Here is an 18,005-nt window from a genome sequence, read left to right as displayed (position 1 = left end):
CCCCATTCTACCCATGACAGATTCAAGAAACTTCCACTCTATTCTATCATAAGCCTTTGACATGTCTAATTTAATAGCCATGGAACCAATCTTGCCCTTCTTTCTGGCCTTCATAGAGTGCAAAAGTTCATAGGCAACCATAATGTTATCGGTTATTAATCTCCCTGGAATAAAAGCACTTTGGTTTGGAGATATAATGAGGTCTAGGAGTTTCTTCATCCTATTTGCCAGCACCTTAGACATGATTTTATAAGCCACATTGCATAAACTAATAGGCCTATACTCACTAACTTTACTGGGGCTCTTAACTTTGGGAATTAGAGCTATTAAAGAAGGGTCGAAAGGATTACCATTCAGCCAAGAGAGCACAGACTTGCTAACTTCTTCTCCAATTATGTGCCAGTGTTTCTGAAAAAAACAAGCTCCGAATCCATCAGGTCCAGGTGACTTTAAAGGAGCCATTTGGTGTAAAGCTTCTTCAATCTCTACTCTAGTAAACACCTTTTCCAGCCCTTCATTCATTTGAGCACTAACTCGAGGTTCCATCTTTAGCAGACAATTACTAATTTCTGCTTGACTAGGATTAGAAGAAGTAAACAATTTCCCAAAATAATCGTTAAAAGCTGCTTCTACATCTTCTTTTCTTGACCAGATTCTACCATTTTCATCACTAATTTCACTGATCTTATTCTTGGCTCTTCTCTGGTTTGCACAACTATGGAAAAATTTTGTGCTTTTGTCCCCTAGTTGATACCAGTTTTGTTTTGCTCTCTGCCTCCACCTTAAATCTTCCTTCTCCAATAACCTCTCCACCTCTTTTTGAATTGTTTTTATAACTTCTACATTGCTACTGCCTTCTCTTATTTGTAACCTCGTCAAAACTTTTGTTTTTTCTTCTAACTCCCTTCCCACACCTGATCCCTTCTGTTTACTCCATCTAGATAGAGCTTGTTTGCTGATTTCTAGTTTGGTAAGCCTCATTGGATTCTCCTCATTCCTTATTTCTCCATTACCCCATATCCTCCTCAATATCTCAGAACACTCCTCCTCGAGACCCCAACTAGCTTCATATCTAAATATTCTATTCTTTCTCCTTTCCCTATCAACCATCTGGTTCATAACCCATAATAATGGCCTATGATCAGAACACCTAGCTGCCATTACATCCACCCATCCCTCTTGAAACATATTTTTCCATTTTTCATTCACAACAGTCCTGTCTAACCTTTCTTTGGTGAATGTCTCATCTTCATGTTTGTTGCTCCAAGTGTATTTGTCCCCTCTCCATCCCATATCATAAAGACCCCCTTCCTCCAAAGCACTTCTGAATGCTGCCATTTGACTTTCTTACCGCTGCCTTCCACCCTTTTTTTCATCCTGAGCAATTATTTCATTGAAATCTCCAATAACCCCCCACCCAATATTCATATCAGGTTTGAGGGAGGAGAAAAATCTCCAAGAGGCAGCTCTCTTACTAGCTTCAGGTTCTCCATAATACCCTGTCAATAACCACTTGTTCAAATCTCCTTCATTGGTAATCCATAAGCTAATGTGTCTATGAGAGTAATTAGCTACCTCAATTGTCACCGTGTAATCCCAGAACATAATTAAGCCACCCTTCCTACCAACTGGTTCCACTACAAAGAACCCCTCACACTTCAGTCTTTTTTTCATTTTTTCACTTTTATTTTTATTCATCTTAGTTTCCATTAAGAAAACTATGTTGGGCCTCTTCTCCTTCACCAAATGATAAAGGTCTTGAATTGTCCAAGGGTTCCCAAGCCCTTGGCAATTCCAGCTTAGCATTTTCATTGTGATAGGTGGGGCTGTTCAACAGCCACCACCCATACATTTGAATCTGCTTCACTTTCTTCATCTTCCAGAATACTCATCTTTTTTCTTGCTTTTTTCCTCTCTCCTTTCTCCCCTTGACTCCCTTTTCTTTTTTTCACTTGGATGAAATCCCCTCTCTGTGATTCCTGTTGACCCACTCCCCTAGCTCTCCTTTTCCATGACTCCCTCCTCGGACCAGAGACTTCAGTAGCAAGAGTCACAGAAATCTCTCCTGCAGCTTTTACTCTTTCTGCCTCTACTCTCTCCTCAGCATTCCCCACAATAGGTGGCTCAACATTCCTCTCCTTCTCACATTGAGTCACAGTAGTCTTCCCATTATTAACAAGCCCATCATTCCTCTCCTTCCCATCTCTTTTAAAAATCATGTTTTTCCTTAATACCCCTTCTTTCTCACCTTCACCCTCATTTTCCCCAGTTGCCCCTTCTGAGGTTTTACCACCCCTCTCCCTCAACCTACCTCTTATTCCCACCCTAAGCCATGCATCATATTGGTCCCCTTCTGTATCATCTTCTTTCTCGCATGAGCTCTTTTTATGCATAATGCATCCACATTTAAAACAAAGATGAGGCAGTTTTTCATACTTGAAAGGGATCCAGTATTGCACCCCTTTTACTGAGATGGACCTACCCCTAGCTAGAGGTCTAAAGAGATCTACAATAATCAGTACCCTTAAATACTCCCCCCATCCATTCCCATCGTTCTGAGTATTTACCTCCAGAACCTCCCCTGCAGTTTCTCCTATCATAACCCCCCTTTCTTTGTTCATACAGACAAGAGATAACTCAGACATTTGAACCCATATCCTTTCCCTAGTAAAATCCATCTTATGTGCAGGTATAAAACCATTAAATGGCAATAAGACAAACATGTAGTTGTCAAAAAGCCATGGCCTACCTCCCATTACCTTCAGTTTGTCAGCTTGATTCGCAAATTCAATGACAAAAATATTCAGTCCTACCTCTTTAAACTTGGCTTTCTTACTGATACGCCACACTTTACCCATGGTGTCTTCCAGCACCCCTGAGCTCAGTTTCCTCTCCATCCAAACCTTTCCCACGACACTACAGTCCCCTTTTATTCTCAATTCCTCCGATATGTCATCATCAACCTCTATGTTAAGAGACTCTTCCTCTGTTAAACGCAGCTTATCCCATCTTTTTTCAAGTTCGTTCATCTTTCTCCTCCACTAGCCACCGTAGCTTTCAGTAACTACCACCTTACAATTCTTTTCCTCCCACTCAGAACGTGTTTGTTGCCTACTGTACTCGCCGCAAGACGCAGCCTCCCTCCTTTCCCACTCACCAAATTCTGTTAGAATCTGTTGTGGACCCCCCCTTCACCTCTTTTTCCCGAGAGAGAAAAGAGAGAAGAATATTGTGTTCCAAGAACAGCACTTGCCCTTGCGCAAATGTCCAGAAGTGATTCAAATTTTATTTTCCCCTCCATCTTGGTTGCACATCGTCGACGCCATAACCTCCAGATTACCATACATGGTGTTAAGCCCATCAAAATTCCCAGTTGGGATGTGTGAGATGCCCTATTAAACCACACTTTTATCATTTCCTTCCAACTTTGTCGAGTGAAGAATGGTATTCCAAACTCTGTCGAGACTTTTCGCCAAACACTTACCACAAACTCTCCCTTACTAAACAAGTGTTCCAAGTCTACACTTTTTCTCTCATTGTAGAAGTTACAACCTGAAACAAGAGGGATCCCTATTTTATGGATTTGCTCATCTATGCTTAAGCAATTAAAAAGAGCCCTCCATATACACATTGCGATCTTTTTTGGTATTAACTTGTGTCACACCCATTTAAATTTTAGCCCATTCAAAATTCGGCCTCCTCTCTCTCACAACCTCCCATGCCGACTTTGTTGCAAACACCCAATCTTCTCAGGTAGCCAGACTAGTATATCCTTATTATTTCTCAAAGACCCTACCATCTCCATTACCTCACTCACCTTCTGTCTCCCCAACAACATCTATAGTTTTTCAGCCTCCCATCTCTCGTTAGTAAACAATTCCTGAAATCTAATGTTCCTCCACCTCATTCACTGTTTCAAACAGAGGGCCCTCTTTTAAGAAATTATCATATCATAATCAGAGATTTCATTATCGAACCTTCCATCTTGAATTAGTCAATAAATCTGGTATTCCCTCCATTATTTTCCTCCAAGCCCTCCACTTTCTTTTACCTTTGCCCCTTGTTCACCCTAGAAAAAGTTTGAAAACAAACTATGGATCTTTTGTATCACAATTTTTGGAACATGAAGGGTCGATATTAGATAAATCGGCATGCTTGAGAGTACATGTCGTAATAGGATTAAGCGACCCCCTTGTGATAACAGCCTACTTTTCTATCCTGATAACTTCTTGCCAATACTCATACTCAGAGTTTCAAAATGTCTCACCTTCAATTTGCCATCCACAATCGGCACTCCTAAATAGGAAAATGGAAAGTGACCCTCCGTAAATCCTGTTTCCATCATCAACTCTCTCCTCCTTCGACAGTTCAGTTGCTTTGAGAAAAATATAGCAGATTTTTCCTTGTTTACTCTTTGCCCCGTCCATCTCTCATATGTCTTTACCACCTCCGTTAGGCATCAGATAGAGCCCTTGCTAGCATTAGTGAATACAACAATGTCGTCATCATATAATAAATGTGAGATAAAAGGTGTTCCACTCGGTTGAGAAAAAGGCTTGATTTTTTTTTCCTGACATCTTATTCTTTATCAATCTTGAGAGTACTTCTTCCATGATAATAAATAAATACGGGGATAATGGGTCGCCCTGTCTAAGTCCCCTTTTCGACTTGAAGTAGCATTTGCAAGTGCCATGCATCATAACTGAGAACCACGGTGTTGTCACATAATTTTTAATCAACCTATAAAAGGACTCTGGGAAGCCAATCGTCCGTAAAGTATGCTCCAAAAATCTCCAATCCACTCTATCATCTACCTTGCTCATGTCTATTTTTAACATTATGTTACCGCCTCAATTCTTCCGATGCATTAGCTTTATCATCTCTTGTGTGAGTGTGATGTTTTCCAAAATGTTTCTTCCTTTCACAAAGGCCCCTTGTTCCAGAGATATCATATCTCCGAGTATCATTGACATTTCATCCACTAGTATTTTGGAGAATGCTTTGTAAATAACATTACAAAGACTTATAGGTCGGAACTTGTCGTAACTTTGAGGAGTTTTAATTTTCGGAATGAGGACTAGAAAAGTAGAGGAATAAAATCTCAGAAGTACCTGGCCTTTGTGGAACTCCTTGACTGCCTCATTCACGTCTTCCTTAATAATACTCCAACACGACAAATAAATGCCGATCCGAAACCATCTGGTCTCAGGCTACTATCAGTTTTTATTGATGAGTTTGCCTCGTATATCTCCCTTTCCGTTGGTTCTTCCCTCTGCTTAGACTTTATGGTCTCTGACACGACAGGTTGGATCAGGTTTCCCAAATTCGGTAATTCCATTGAGTTTTCCTGGGAGAGTAACTCTTCAAAATAACGAACGGCGCCCTCATGTACCATTTCCATGGACTCTAAAACCGAACCATCCTGCAGTTTCATGCTTTTTACATAGGAATTTATTCTGCGCTGGGCAATAACTGCGTGAAAATATTTAGTATTATGGTCTCCCTTTTATTCTAGCCATGATTTTTTTGCTTGTTGAGCTAGTCTCATGTCTTCCCTTTTATACCAAATATCTAGTTCCACTTTGGTAATAAGGAACTCCTCCTCAATATCCTTATCATAGGAGCCTGTAAAGCCGACTCATATTGTTCCAACCTCTCAGCTCTTTGATCACTCCACCTACTCTACCAAACACCTCTTTATTCCACTGCCTTAGCTTTTGTTTGAGTCTTTTTAGTTTTCTAGCAGCCTACTTAGCCCTGAATTCCATACCATCGGTTCGTTCCAAGACTACTTCACTACTTCTAAAAATCCGTTATGAGAAATCCATATGTTTTGAAATCTAAAAGGGGCCGACCCATACCTTCCTCCCTCCGAATCAAGCTTCAGTAGAATTGGCGAGTGATCCGACTTTCGCCTACTTAACAAACTCGCCATAGCTTCGCCATGAGTTTGGCCAAATTCAGAGTTAATTAACACTCTATCAAGCTTCGCCCAACTTCTAGACAAACCTTGCTGCCCATTGCACCACAACATTTGTCTTCCTTCTAGCTGTAAATCCATTAGCCCACACTTGTTTATGCACTTATTACATTCCTCCATTGCCAAAGGGGGTCTTGGTCTACCCCCAACTCTTTCCTCATCAGATCGAATGATGTTAAAATCCCCCATTACCACCCAAGCCCTAGTAGTACTCGAGATGTTTGCCAAATGTTCTCAGTGTTCCTTTCTATCAACTTGAAAGCACTTTGCATAGACAAAAGTTGCTAACAATGGACCACCTGGGTCTGTGAAAATTGCCGACAACGACTGCCTATTCACAGCCACAACATCCATTTTTATTTCCTCCTTCCAACATACCCATATTTTTCCTCCAGCTTCTACATTAGAACACATTGTTGAATTGCAAACTAGTCATCCACTTGTGTAATTTCGATACTTCTTGAAAAGGTTCCGATACAACCAAAACTGAAACATCATATTTTCTCACCAACTTTCGTATTCTTCATTTCAATGTGCCCAACCCCCTTATATTCCACACCATAATTTTTTCAATTATAGATTTAGTATTTTTGGTTGGGCTTTTGCCCTTCTAGACTTCCTCACAAGCATATCTTCTGAATCTTGAGTTCCCGGATCACATTGAAGGATTGTCCTTGGGTCTGAATAGTAATTCTTTTGGATCTCCTTAACAATTTCAATTTCCCCTTCCGATAATACCGAAAAACTATTTCTGCAAATCAAAGTCCCCTCTTCCTTATCACTGTCATACACCTCCTCCACAATACAAATGTTAATCATAGAAACAGAGTTGCCCCCTCTTTTCGTAACTCCCCCTCCTTCATTTGTTCCACTAGTTTCAAATATTCTTCCTTTGAATTTTCCTCTCCCTCCCCTCCCCACCTTCAATTCTCAATGGGCTGTTTTTTTCCTGCTCGAGATTCTTGTTTTGGTTTGCAAAAACCTCACCACACTCCCCACCCTATTTCTCATTAACCTGATTCACCTCTACCACAATCGGTTCAGTTTCCACACCCAAAGGTATATATTGTCATGCTTTCTTCCTATTTCCTTCCAAACTATCTCTTCTCTCTCCTTATCAACCACTCTCTTCCCTTCCTTTATGCTATTATTGGTTTTTTTTTTCACCTCCCCAGGTCTACACACCACATCAGTATGCCCCTGTCTAAATCATTTTTTACAATAAAAACCTTTCTTCTCATAAGTAACCCCCTGCCATACCTGTTTTTAACCTATGGAAACCCAACAACAGGTTCTTCTTGCAAGTCCACTTCTACACACATTCTTGCCCTTGTCACCCTTGTTCTATACAAGGTCGCATTGTCCGTGCCTAGAAATCTGCCAAAACGAGAGGCCAGAGTTTGCAACACATCCACTCTATATAAATGCAACGGTAAACCTGGTAGATAAATCCACTGGAGAGCAATGGATGGTTATTTGTTTACATCGAAATCCATCAACCAGTTGAACAGCCTGAATTGGCATCTTGCCACTGCCCTTCCCTCTCGTGCCCAAGCTTGTAAATAATCTTTCTCGTTTGCCAAGTGCAGCAACACATGAAATTCATCCATGAAACTTACCATCAGAACTTCACTGAAACCCCATGTCTTTATGATCCGTAATCTTAATACATCAATAGACGGCCTTTTCGACAACAATTTTAATACCAGAGCAAATTTCAGTTCCTCTGCAACCCTTGCCATCTCCACTTCCGAGAAAACAAAACCCAAATCACCGTTTATTATCTTTGGTTTCCTCAAAGGAAGTTTGAACTTCGCAGTCGGCATCGGTCTTTGCAGGGCTTGGGCAAAAGAACGCCCACCCTCTCCAAAACCCGTTCCTTTTCCAGCCATTTCCTCACCAGCCCCTCCCAACGATACTGATCCATCCTTTAGGGGATTCCTAGTGCCTCCCATCCCGTTTCCAGAAGCTGCCGTATGGCCATCCACCATGGCCATAGGCATCAAATTGCGCCGCACGAACCGAACCCTAGGATTAGATTGCCTTGCTACGTCGGACAAGTCCTTACGGGAAATTTTGTAGCTTTTTGATTACCTTATCACATATTTAGCTATTAGATCCCAAAATATCATCACAATAAATTAGCTAAAATTCAAATATTTGGACTTTAGTTACAGTGAACACTAAAACCATTTCCAAATTTGTTAGTTACTGTAGATACAACAAATGTATATTTTATCATTTATTTCTCTCTCTGCTTTCATGTCTCATTTCAAGTTGAAAGAAAGTAAGACTACCAGGTGATATTTGGGGGCATGTAAGACTACCAGGTGATATTTGGGGGCATGACTTCAAGTAAATTGACTACTTTCAAGTAAATGTCTATATTTTTAAAGTAACTATTAATGCACGACTTATGTGCTAGGGTGCCTCGCATGGTACCGGACCTTCTCTTTTTTGTTTAGAATATGATTACTAATTAACATAATTTAATTAGAATATGATTACTAATTAATATATAATAGGTAAAATGATAAAATATGATAAAATAAAATAAATTAATAATTAAAAAATTAAATATTTTTTAATTATTAATTACTCATTACTATATAATAAATAAATGAATAATTCAATGTAAGAATTTGATGTGAATAGCCAAATGATGGATCAGTCCATTTTCATGATCTCCTAGTCATCTCTTGGCAATCTCTCTCTCTCCCACCCATTTCCCTAATTAATTTATTTGGCAACAATTAATGATATTGTATTTGAAACGACATGCAACAGTAAATGGATGATCATGATTCCTTAAAAGTTTCTGGCCAACTCAACCAAATTGTAGATCTTAAAATTGCACTTGTTATTATTAGAAGATAATCAAATGATTATCGATCGATCAACTTATTACTTATCTTATTTACTAATCCCTCATATAATAGGATCTAACTGATAAAACAAAATTGAGAACATTTTAAAAATCTGGGATGTATGTATACTGAATTAACCTGAACAAAACCATGCATTCAAATGGAATAAAATGCTTAAAAGTTGAGGACTAATTTGGTGTAAATATTTTATTTTTTGAAAAATACAAAAGGTTATAATCTTAATAGTTTGATATTAGATCATAAATGGTATTTGAAATCTTAGCTGAGTGTGTAAGGTTCGTGCAGTAGTACTTCCTTTAAAAAAATAGGTAAATCTATGCAGATCCATATAAAAAATAAATTATCTTTTAATGATGAACCGACTTGCCTACCCTAAATCTATATCTAACATTACTCTTGATATTAAATATGCAGGCTATTCTCTTGCCAAGTCATGAAGAGGAACGATGTTTTCCATGCCATTCCACATGCTTTTGATGTCTCAGATCCATGCGTGAATTAATATTAGGTATACCGTATACTGTCTAATGCAGCCATCTAAACTGCCCTAACCACTTAACCCTATTTTACGAACCAGCAAAAGATTCCCATGCAACATGTACATAAATATATATACAATGCAGATCAAAACTGGTTGTACGTACTGTTTTGATCTTTCATATCAGAGGTATCACAGGAAAAAAAAAAAAAAACCAATTTGGTTGAGCTCCATGATGATTTAGATCATGCTAATTAGTTTACACAGATGATGTCAAAGGTGAAGCACTTCACATCAACATTGTCTGCATCATCCTCTGATCATCTGAATCCCCAACATGAGGAACTGAAAATTTCTGAATCTAAAAGAGCTAGCGGCCAGCAGTCCAAAAGCACTGATCTGTGAAGTAAATCTCTTTATTTATTTAACTTATTGATGAAACTTAATATTTGGAATTCAAAGGGAACCAATTACCTCTGAATAGGTGGAGCAAGCAAGCGTGCAACTCATTAATATCTACACATAAAATAAGAAGTACTGAAACTTACAAAAATAAGAAGATAACTTTCCGTCCAACATTATTAATTACACCTCATATAGACAACCTAAAACTGATAAAGTTAATAAAAGGGTGTCGATCCTTCCTGTCACGATTATGGTATCAAAGACAAGAACCCAACAGCCTATTAGTCCAACACATATAGGTCTTAATTAGAAAATCTCGTGTCTTTTGTTTTGACCTAACTATGCTTTTTTTTTTTTTTTTTTTTTTTTTAATGGTAAAAAGAAAAGCAAGGAGGAGGAGATTCGAGGTTGATATTATATACTTGAAAAACCCCTCATGATAGGTCTAAAGACTCTAAACCGACTTGCAAGGTGCTCGCTAAGTAAAGCATGGGATTGATGGGAGAGAATTTTTGACGCGCTCTAGAGACATGAGATCAAGTCATTATGTATAGCTTGACTTTGGCAAGTTTTTTTTTTAATTGAAAAATGATATTTGTAGTTATAGAATGAGCAAGTGCTACATACTCATTTTGAAAAAATTAAATAAATATAGAATTTGCATGTAAAAACTATTATTTTAATGGTAGAGCCTACTTTTTTTTTTTTTTTTTTCAAAAGGAGTGCGTGATGCTTGCATGATTCATAATTACATCTAGCATTACTCTTTTTTATTATTATTTTTGCAACGAGGTTACTTTCATTGGTAATCATAGATTTTCCATTTGCAACTAAATAACTATCGTTGGTGATAATTTGTTATTTTTTATATGTATAATTTGTTATTTGCAACGGATTGAAAATCGTTGCTAATTGAGGAAATGCTTTTTGCAACGAACATATATCGTTGGTAATATATATTTGTTATTTGAGGAAATATTTTTGGCGGTAATATGTATTTGTTATTTGCAACGGATTGTAAATCGTTGCTAATTAAGGAAATATTTTCTTACAACGAACATAGACCGTTGTATGTATTATTTGTAACGGATTGCAAATCGTTTCAAATTGAGGAAATATATTTTTCAATGAAAAAATGACTCGTTGGTAATATATTTGTTATTTGCAACATTGAGAAATTAGTTTTTTCAACAAAAAAGGACTTGTTGGTAATATATTTTCTTTTTGCATGCAATGCATATAAATGTTGCTATTATACTCAAAATCTCTCGTTTGTATGGTAATTAAGGCCCCGTTTAGTTACGCAGTTCAGATGAAATGAGATGAGATGTTTTGTTAAAAGTTAAATAAAACATTGTTATAATATAATTTTTATTTTATAATTTGAAAAAGTTGAATTATTTATTATATTTTATGTGCGTGGAAGTTTGAAAAATTTATAATAATTAAATGAGATGAGATAAGATAATTTGATTTTGTGTAACCAAACTAGCCCTAAGTTCATATGTTAATTGCAATGATAATTATACAATCGCACTTGTAATTATTTGCAAAGAGACGTAGATTACCGTTGTAAAAAAGAATTATTATTAGCAAGGAAAATAATTTTTGTTGCAAACACTAGTTAATTGCCAAAAAGTCATTTCTATTATAACGAATAGAATAATGGATATAAATATATTCTATTGTAGCGAATAGACATCGATCATGGCCTCTCATCGAAACAGCCGTACTCATGTATAGGATTGGATGTGTGTGCCAAGTCAAGATTTCTTCAAAATAGCCTTTCAAAAATAGACAAAGTAAATGAACAAAAGTAATTCTAATTCTAATTCGCATCACACGTTACATACTATATTTATTTTAATTTATTTTACTTTTATTCATAATAAGTATATTTATTTTACTGAATTCATCTCACTTTTTTATTAAAAGAAAAAAAATGGAGGATCTCTATTATTTCTTGAACATGTTGAGCGATGTCAAGATTATTATACATTTTTATCGCAATTTGTAAAATTGACGTCATTTTTAAGTGAATAAAACAAGAGGAGAATTCAAGATTATTTGTAGTGATATGAACAAAACCACACCCTTTGAACGGGTGGCCACTTGCCCCACCCCCTATGGGCAGGTGCCCCCATCAGGATGTCGGGGATTGATTGGTCCCCAAGGCTGTCCGCCCAATGCGCACGACATTGCAGCTAGGTCAGAGAGGACTTTTAAAGAGAGAGATGTATACCTGGGGTTGGGGTCCGGGGTGACAACGAGAGTGAGAGTGAGAGTGAGAGTGAGAATGAGAGAAATACTATGACAGACAGCGACCAGAAGGGACTGGGGGCGACAACAATTGTGGGGCAAAACATAGGAAGAGAGAGAGGGCAGGAGTTTTTAAAACAAAACATAAGGTAAAATAATGTCGTTTTATTAATTCTATATATATTGGGCCGAGCAGAAGGGAAAACCTCGGGCAAGCTTGTGCCCAACTCGGGCCCCTTCCCTAGACACTAAAAGCGGTATGGGCATTTGCCCGCCCGCAAGCCGATCATGTGCTGGTAGGTGGTCCCAACAGCCCCAGGTGGGGCCCAAATCGGGGGGAGGCGTGCAGGACGTGGGCGTATGCGTTTAGATTTGGATTTAGACTCGGATTTTGAAATTTATGGCATAATTCCAAAAAATATCTCATCCGAATCTAAATTTTAATATATAATCTAAACGGAGGATTCGGACTTTAAATATTGAAATCCGGTCATTTAAATGCATATATTTCTCATTTTTATTTTTAAGTATTTATCATTATGGATGGTAGAAGGGCTGGATTCTTACCCTTCAAATCTCTTCAAAACATGATGCTTTGATGATAAGAGAATTATTGAAATGCTTTCCAAAAACATGGCTAGTTTTAAATGAATACAGAAGGTAAACTAGAGGTCATAAGTTAGCTAAACATATCCAATTTGTTGAGGACATTAAATTTTGATAGAAAATCATTAGGTATTATTGAATATCAGGTAAGTAGTACTCTCTTTCTATCACAAAATATAATATTATTTAAGACAGCGGAATCCTCAAACTCGGCAGAGGCCCATCTTTTTTACTTTAACGAGTTTGTGTCACATGAAAATTAACTCATAAATATTAATTTTGAATGATACAACATCATAATGAAGTAAAGTAAGATGACAGTATTATTAACTACTTAATAATGAAACAAATACATATAATACTCTATAATATGCCAATATTTAATTTGAAACTTTTTTTCATTTACAAGAAATAAGGGAAGGGTGAAAATACTTTTCATGTCCGTGGCTTGATAAATACATGCACATGAACGATGCAAGGGAAGAGCAAACGTCAGGGGGCTGTGATTCTGGGAGAAAGCACTGAAAAGCAGAGCAAATATCCAAAGAGGGATAAAAAGGGTGGGTTTAGACTGTGCCAGTTCCTGCGAATAGACACGTACCCAAACTTTGGATTCTGCTCTGAGCACTAAATTCCTTAGCTCCCTTCCAAGCATTTAATTTTATTTACTCTTTGATTGTGTCATAACTCCTCAAGATCTTCTAAGCTTAAGAGCCACATTATATATTGGGTCACAGAGTGTTGTGTTTGTCTGTGTAGAGAGGACTGAGCAAGGCAGAGGCATGGAGGTGGGTCAGCTGCAGAGACGGTTGGTGGACTACACTAAGTCCTTGCTTACGGAGGTAAACCGCAGAAAAATCGTAAATTTATGAGCAAATCTTTATGGGTGTGTGTTTTATGTTTTGTTTTGTTGCTCTGGTCTACCTGATCTGTTGGTCTGTATTTGCTTTCTTGTTTTTTTCCTTCCCTCTACGTGTTAGTTCTGATTATGTGGGTTTTATTTGTGAGATAAGGGGATCCTGGATGATCAATTTTCACAGCTTCAGAAACTTCAAGACGAGAGCGACCCAGGTTTCCTTGTTGAAGTTGTCTCTCTTTTCTTTGAAGATTCTGAGAAGCTTCTTAATGATATCACCGGAGCTTTGTGAGGATCCAACTTCTCTGTCATAGTCCTCTTGAATTTCTTCTTCTTCTTTTTTTCTTTTCTTCTGGGATTTCTTGTTTTGGATTCCTCGCGTTTGGTAGGAAAGTTTATTTCTTTGTTCTTGGGTTTTTTCCTTTATAATTATTTTTCTATGTTCAGAGATCAGCAGAGTGTAGATTTCAAAACGGTTGATGGATATGTTCACCAATTGAAGGGAAGCAGTGCCAGGTACACAAATTTATATGAAACTACGAAATGCACAATATTATCAGACTAGTAGATTATATATTAGTCGTCCTTTGTTTAATTAACAAATGGGTTTTCTGCCTGCTCATCAGCGTGGGTGCACTGAGACTCAAAAATGCCTGCGTTGCTTTCCGCAGCTTCTGTGAGGAACAGAGCTTGGAAGGGTAAGTTATCATTCTACTCAATGTCACATAAACATCTTTCTTTTTTCTCCCTTTATCATCAATGAAATCTGAAATTTGGAAAATGAAGATGTTTTTGTAACAAAGAGGATGTTGGGTTTTTCAGGTGCCTGAGATCTCTGCAAGAAGTCAAGCAAGAGTACTACAATGTGAAGAACAAGGTTGAGACCCTATTCAAGGTAAGAAGAATAGACTTTGCTTTAAGATTATCGATTGTTGTAAACTATTATTAATAATACTGTTTTTTTGTACGGATACCTAAATGTCTGTCATATACTTAATACTTTTGGTCTGCAAAACTAAAAAGATTTTGATGATTGCAGATGGAGAAACAAATAGTAGCCGCTGGTGGGTCAGTTCCTAAGACAGAATAGAGTTTCTGAGGTTACCGAATTGGTGGAAGAGCTTGTCTAATCTGGAAGTTTGTTGTAGGGAAGCTTTTTATGTCAGTTCATGTGAACAATAATACTTGTTACTTTATGGTTCTCTTTAACTAATAATAAGCCTGTGCTTGTATGAATGAAAAGAAAGCTTTCCATCCAAGTGTTACTTTTCATTGTGAGAGTGGGAGATGAATTTGGTGGTTCTCTTTAATTTGGCAGTTTACTGCTACTATTTACAAATTTTAACTCACAAATCTCATTACTATTCACAAACCATCTCATCTCATATCTAAATCCAAACGGGGCAGCAATTCTCCGTGTTGTTAGTCCCAATTTTTGTTTTTTTTTTTTAGTGATCCAGTGCAGTCCTTAGTTGGCATAAAAAGAGAATGATGGAAACCAATGGGTAGTAATGATGAATTCAAATGCACAACCAGATACGTTTTTTAAATTGAAAAATACTACTATGCCCACTTTATTTGACACTTCTATTTGACCGCTTATTTTTTTTTTATTTTTTTATTATTATTATTTTTTATTTAATAATTAAAAAAATAATTTTAAATGTATTGATATATTTTTTTATTTTTTAAATATATTTAAATATATTAAAAAAATATAAAAAAAAAAAAAAACCTACTTTACCGCCCAACGGTTAAGATGGGGCGGCAGAGTAGCCGCACCCTTTAAAATTATAGGGACACAGGAAGATGAGTCCATTTGCAAAGATACGAGTCTTTAAAGTCAATCGTGATATTGTTGCTGTCGCTCCCTATGGCCACAGACTGTGGACTGAAACGTGGAAATTAGTGGCAGAATATGATACTCTATTTTTCCATCCGTGGCTTGTTTGAGAATAGGCATAAGCAAAAGTCAGGACGCCTTCCAATCATCTCATCATCTTGCCCTGTTTCGTTTTTTGAATTCTCTCTCTCTCTCTCTCTGGGTGATAGGCAGAGATGCAAATCATTCTCGTATGGTGATGGCGAAGAAAGTACGAAATGGAAAACTTTTTTGACAAGACAACAGGGAACGATATTAAAGTAGGTTTAAAAACCAGAACATGCAAAGGAATAAGAGAAAACAGAGATACGAAGAAATGCTAGAAATTAAGAACAGATAGATGTGGTTCCTGAAAATGGAATAAAAGCTAGGTACATGGTAATGCTCAAAGCAACCAAAAAGCTTCACAAATCCCTGGGAAAACTTCAACCAATTATAGGCGAATATCTTCAAACTGTTGATCACAAAATGCAGGATAGAAAATTGGACAGCGGGGAGCAAAATCCTCATACCTATGCACAGGCATATTGTTTTGTGTTGTGAAATCATTAACAGAAAAGTAAAAGCAAACAAACAATTGATATTGAAACCATCTCACTTCATTTCACATTGTTTGTAAGGAAATAGTATTTGCATATCTAAACGGCCAAAATAAAATCATCTCATATTATTTCACATAATTTCACTATAGTGTATAAAGTGAATATCACGAGTTCTAACGTCTCAGTAATATTTTCTATCCAAAAAAGAAAAAGTAAAAAAATAAAGTTAGTATGCCGCCCAAACTTTACCGCTGGGGTTGACCGCACATTCTTCTACTTAATGATTAAAAAATATACTTAAAAAAATAAAAGACACTCCCAGTGATATATGCTAGGTTGTAGCCTAGCAGTGCTTAAAACAAAAATCCAACCCACAAATTTCTCCCGGATAATTGGTATTTCATAAACTTTGTTCACATATTGGATAATTGAATAAAATTGGAATAAGCTAACATTAAGAAGTTCAACATCTAATATTCCCAATCATAATGGTAATACTGTTTATGCATGGGCTTGGACATGTATATAATTTTTTCCAATATAAACAACAGATAAATTTTCTTCGCGGTAATGCGAAGATAATGCTCGAATTTTCTTTGGACCCACCCAAAACTTATAATATTTCAACGAAATAATGGGTTTTGGGAAAAAATAAGGTACGAAATTTTCTATTATGTAATTGAATGATATTTATTATAATAAAAATTTAGATTTTTTGGAATTTTTTAATAATATAAATTTTGGAAAATATAATTGTATTAATTTGTGATTTTAATATTTTTATGGGTATGTAATTTATTAATTGCTATTAGTTAATATAAAATATATTTATAAATAATCTTCAATTATTACAAATACTATGCAATAATTGGTAGGATCCACTACTATCAAATCTCAAAAAAAGTTAAAACAATCTCATTTCACTTCTACATCCAAACACAAATTTTTAAAAACTAACTCATTTCATTTGTAATTCAGCAACGTGCCTACGTTCACGGAGATATAGAGAATTTTATTATATTGATGAATGATAAAATAAACTTTGGGACAAAATTACAATGCTCAAAACGACCATACTATTCATAATAAACATATATATAGGATTGTATGGTGGAAACGTTAGGACTCATCTAGATACTGTAAGAATATTTTAGAATATTCATGAATAATAGTAAAATAGTTTGTGAATAGTAATGAAATAGTTTGAGTTAAAATATTTATTGAGTTTTGGAAAATGAAAAAGAGAAAGTTGAATAAAAATATTATAAAGTTAAAAAACTATTTAAATATTATTTTTGTTTTGAATTTGAAAAAGTTGTACTGTTTTTTTGTGTTTTATTTTTAAGTTTAAAAAAGTTGTAATAATTAGGTAATGATTAGATGAAAAGTTAAAGATTTGGAGTTGAAAAACATTTTGTGTTTGAATGATGTTTGGAAATGAAATATTTGAGAATACCTGATAACAATTATGTTTCCAAACGGACCCTTAATTTCACGGTTTTTGGGTTATTTGCTCGAACAAGTAAACTCTATATCTGAAATTCGTTCGAGCGAGTGTCGAGCGAACTCTTTGTCTTAGCTTTACTCGAGCAACTTGCCATATGAATATCGAACAAACTTTATATCTGGTGTTTCTCTAGTCACAAATTGGGTCAAAAAGTTTCTCCGGCCTGGCCCAAGTCTGCACTTGATGGCCCAAGCTTCATTGAAATTCCACCAAAAAAATCATAACGAATCTTTGTTGGGTTGGATTATCGAATCGGGCCAACACAAGAATAAACTAAGTTTCACAAATCCAGCGGTTTGTTTTTGTTTGCATTCTTTTCTACTCAAATGATAGAAGAGAAGGTGGTCATTCTTCTAAACAGAATTGGCGTCCCCAACTAATATTGTGAGATTTATTGCTGATTATTTGTTCATTTACAAATTTTGGGGATGGATAATGAACTATAGAAACTATAGACAATGAACAATTAATTTGCTTCAACAAGGATTAAGAAAAAGAACAACTGTGTGAATGTTGCTTTCACGGAACTGACTACAAAGCATAATGACCAGTTCCTACATGAAACGTGATATTGTAAAAATTTCTCTGAAGAATATCAGCAA

The 18,005-nt window shown here is 36.3% G+C and overlaps 1 protein-coding gene across 1 annotated transcript; it reads left to right on the top strand.

Annotated features, from left to right (window-relative positions):
• The first annotated feature begins 13,157 nt into the window (after positions 1-13,157).
• On the top strand, positions 13,158-14,784 carry LOC108995005 (histidine-containing phosphotransfer protein 1-like). The gene is made up of 7 exons (XM_018970462.2): positions 13,158-13,176; positions 13,376-13,458; positions 13,630-13,760; positions 13,920-13,988; positions 14,099-14,170; positions 14,295-14,367; positions 14,512-14,784. The coding sequence occupies exons 2-7, from the start codon at positions 13,399-13,401 to the stop codon at positions 14,560-14,562; spliced, it is 456 nt and encodes a 151-aa protein (XP_018826007.1). The 5' UTR covers positions 13,158-13,176; positions 13,376-13,398; the 3' UTR covers positions 14,563-14,784.
• The last annotated feature ends 3,221 nt before the right edge of the window (positions 14,785-18,005 follow it).

The sequence above is a fragment of the Juglans regia genome, chromosome 7 (genome assembly GCF_001411555.2).
Source record: "Juglans regia cultivar Chandler chromosome 7, Walnut 2.0, whole genome shotgun sequence".
Classification (NCBI taxonomy): domain Eukaryota; kingdom Viridiplantae; phylum Streptophyta; class Magnoliopsida; order Fagales; family Juglandaceae; genus Juglans; species Juglans regia.
The sequence above is the reverse complement of the archived record's forward strand: the minus strand, read 5'-3'. Positions and strand labels throughout refer to the sequence as shown.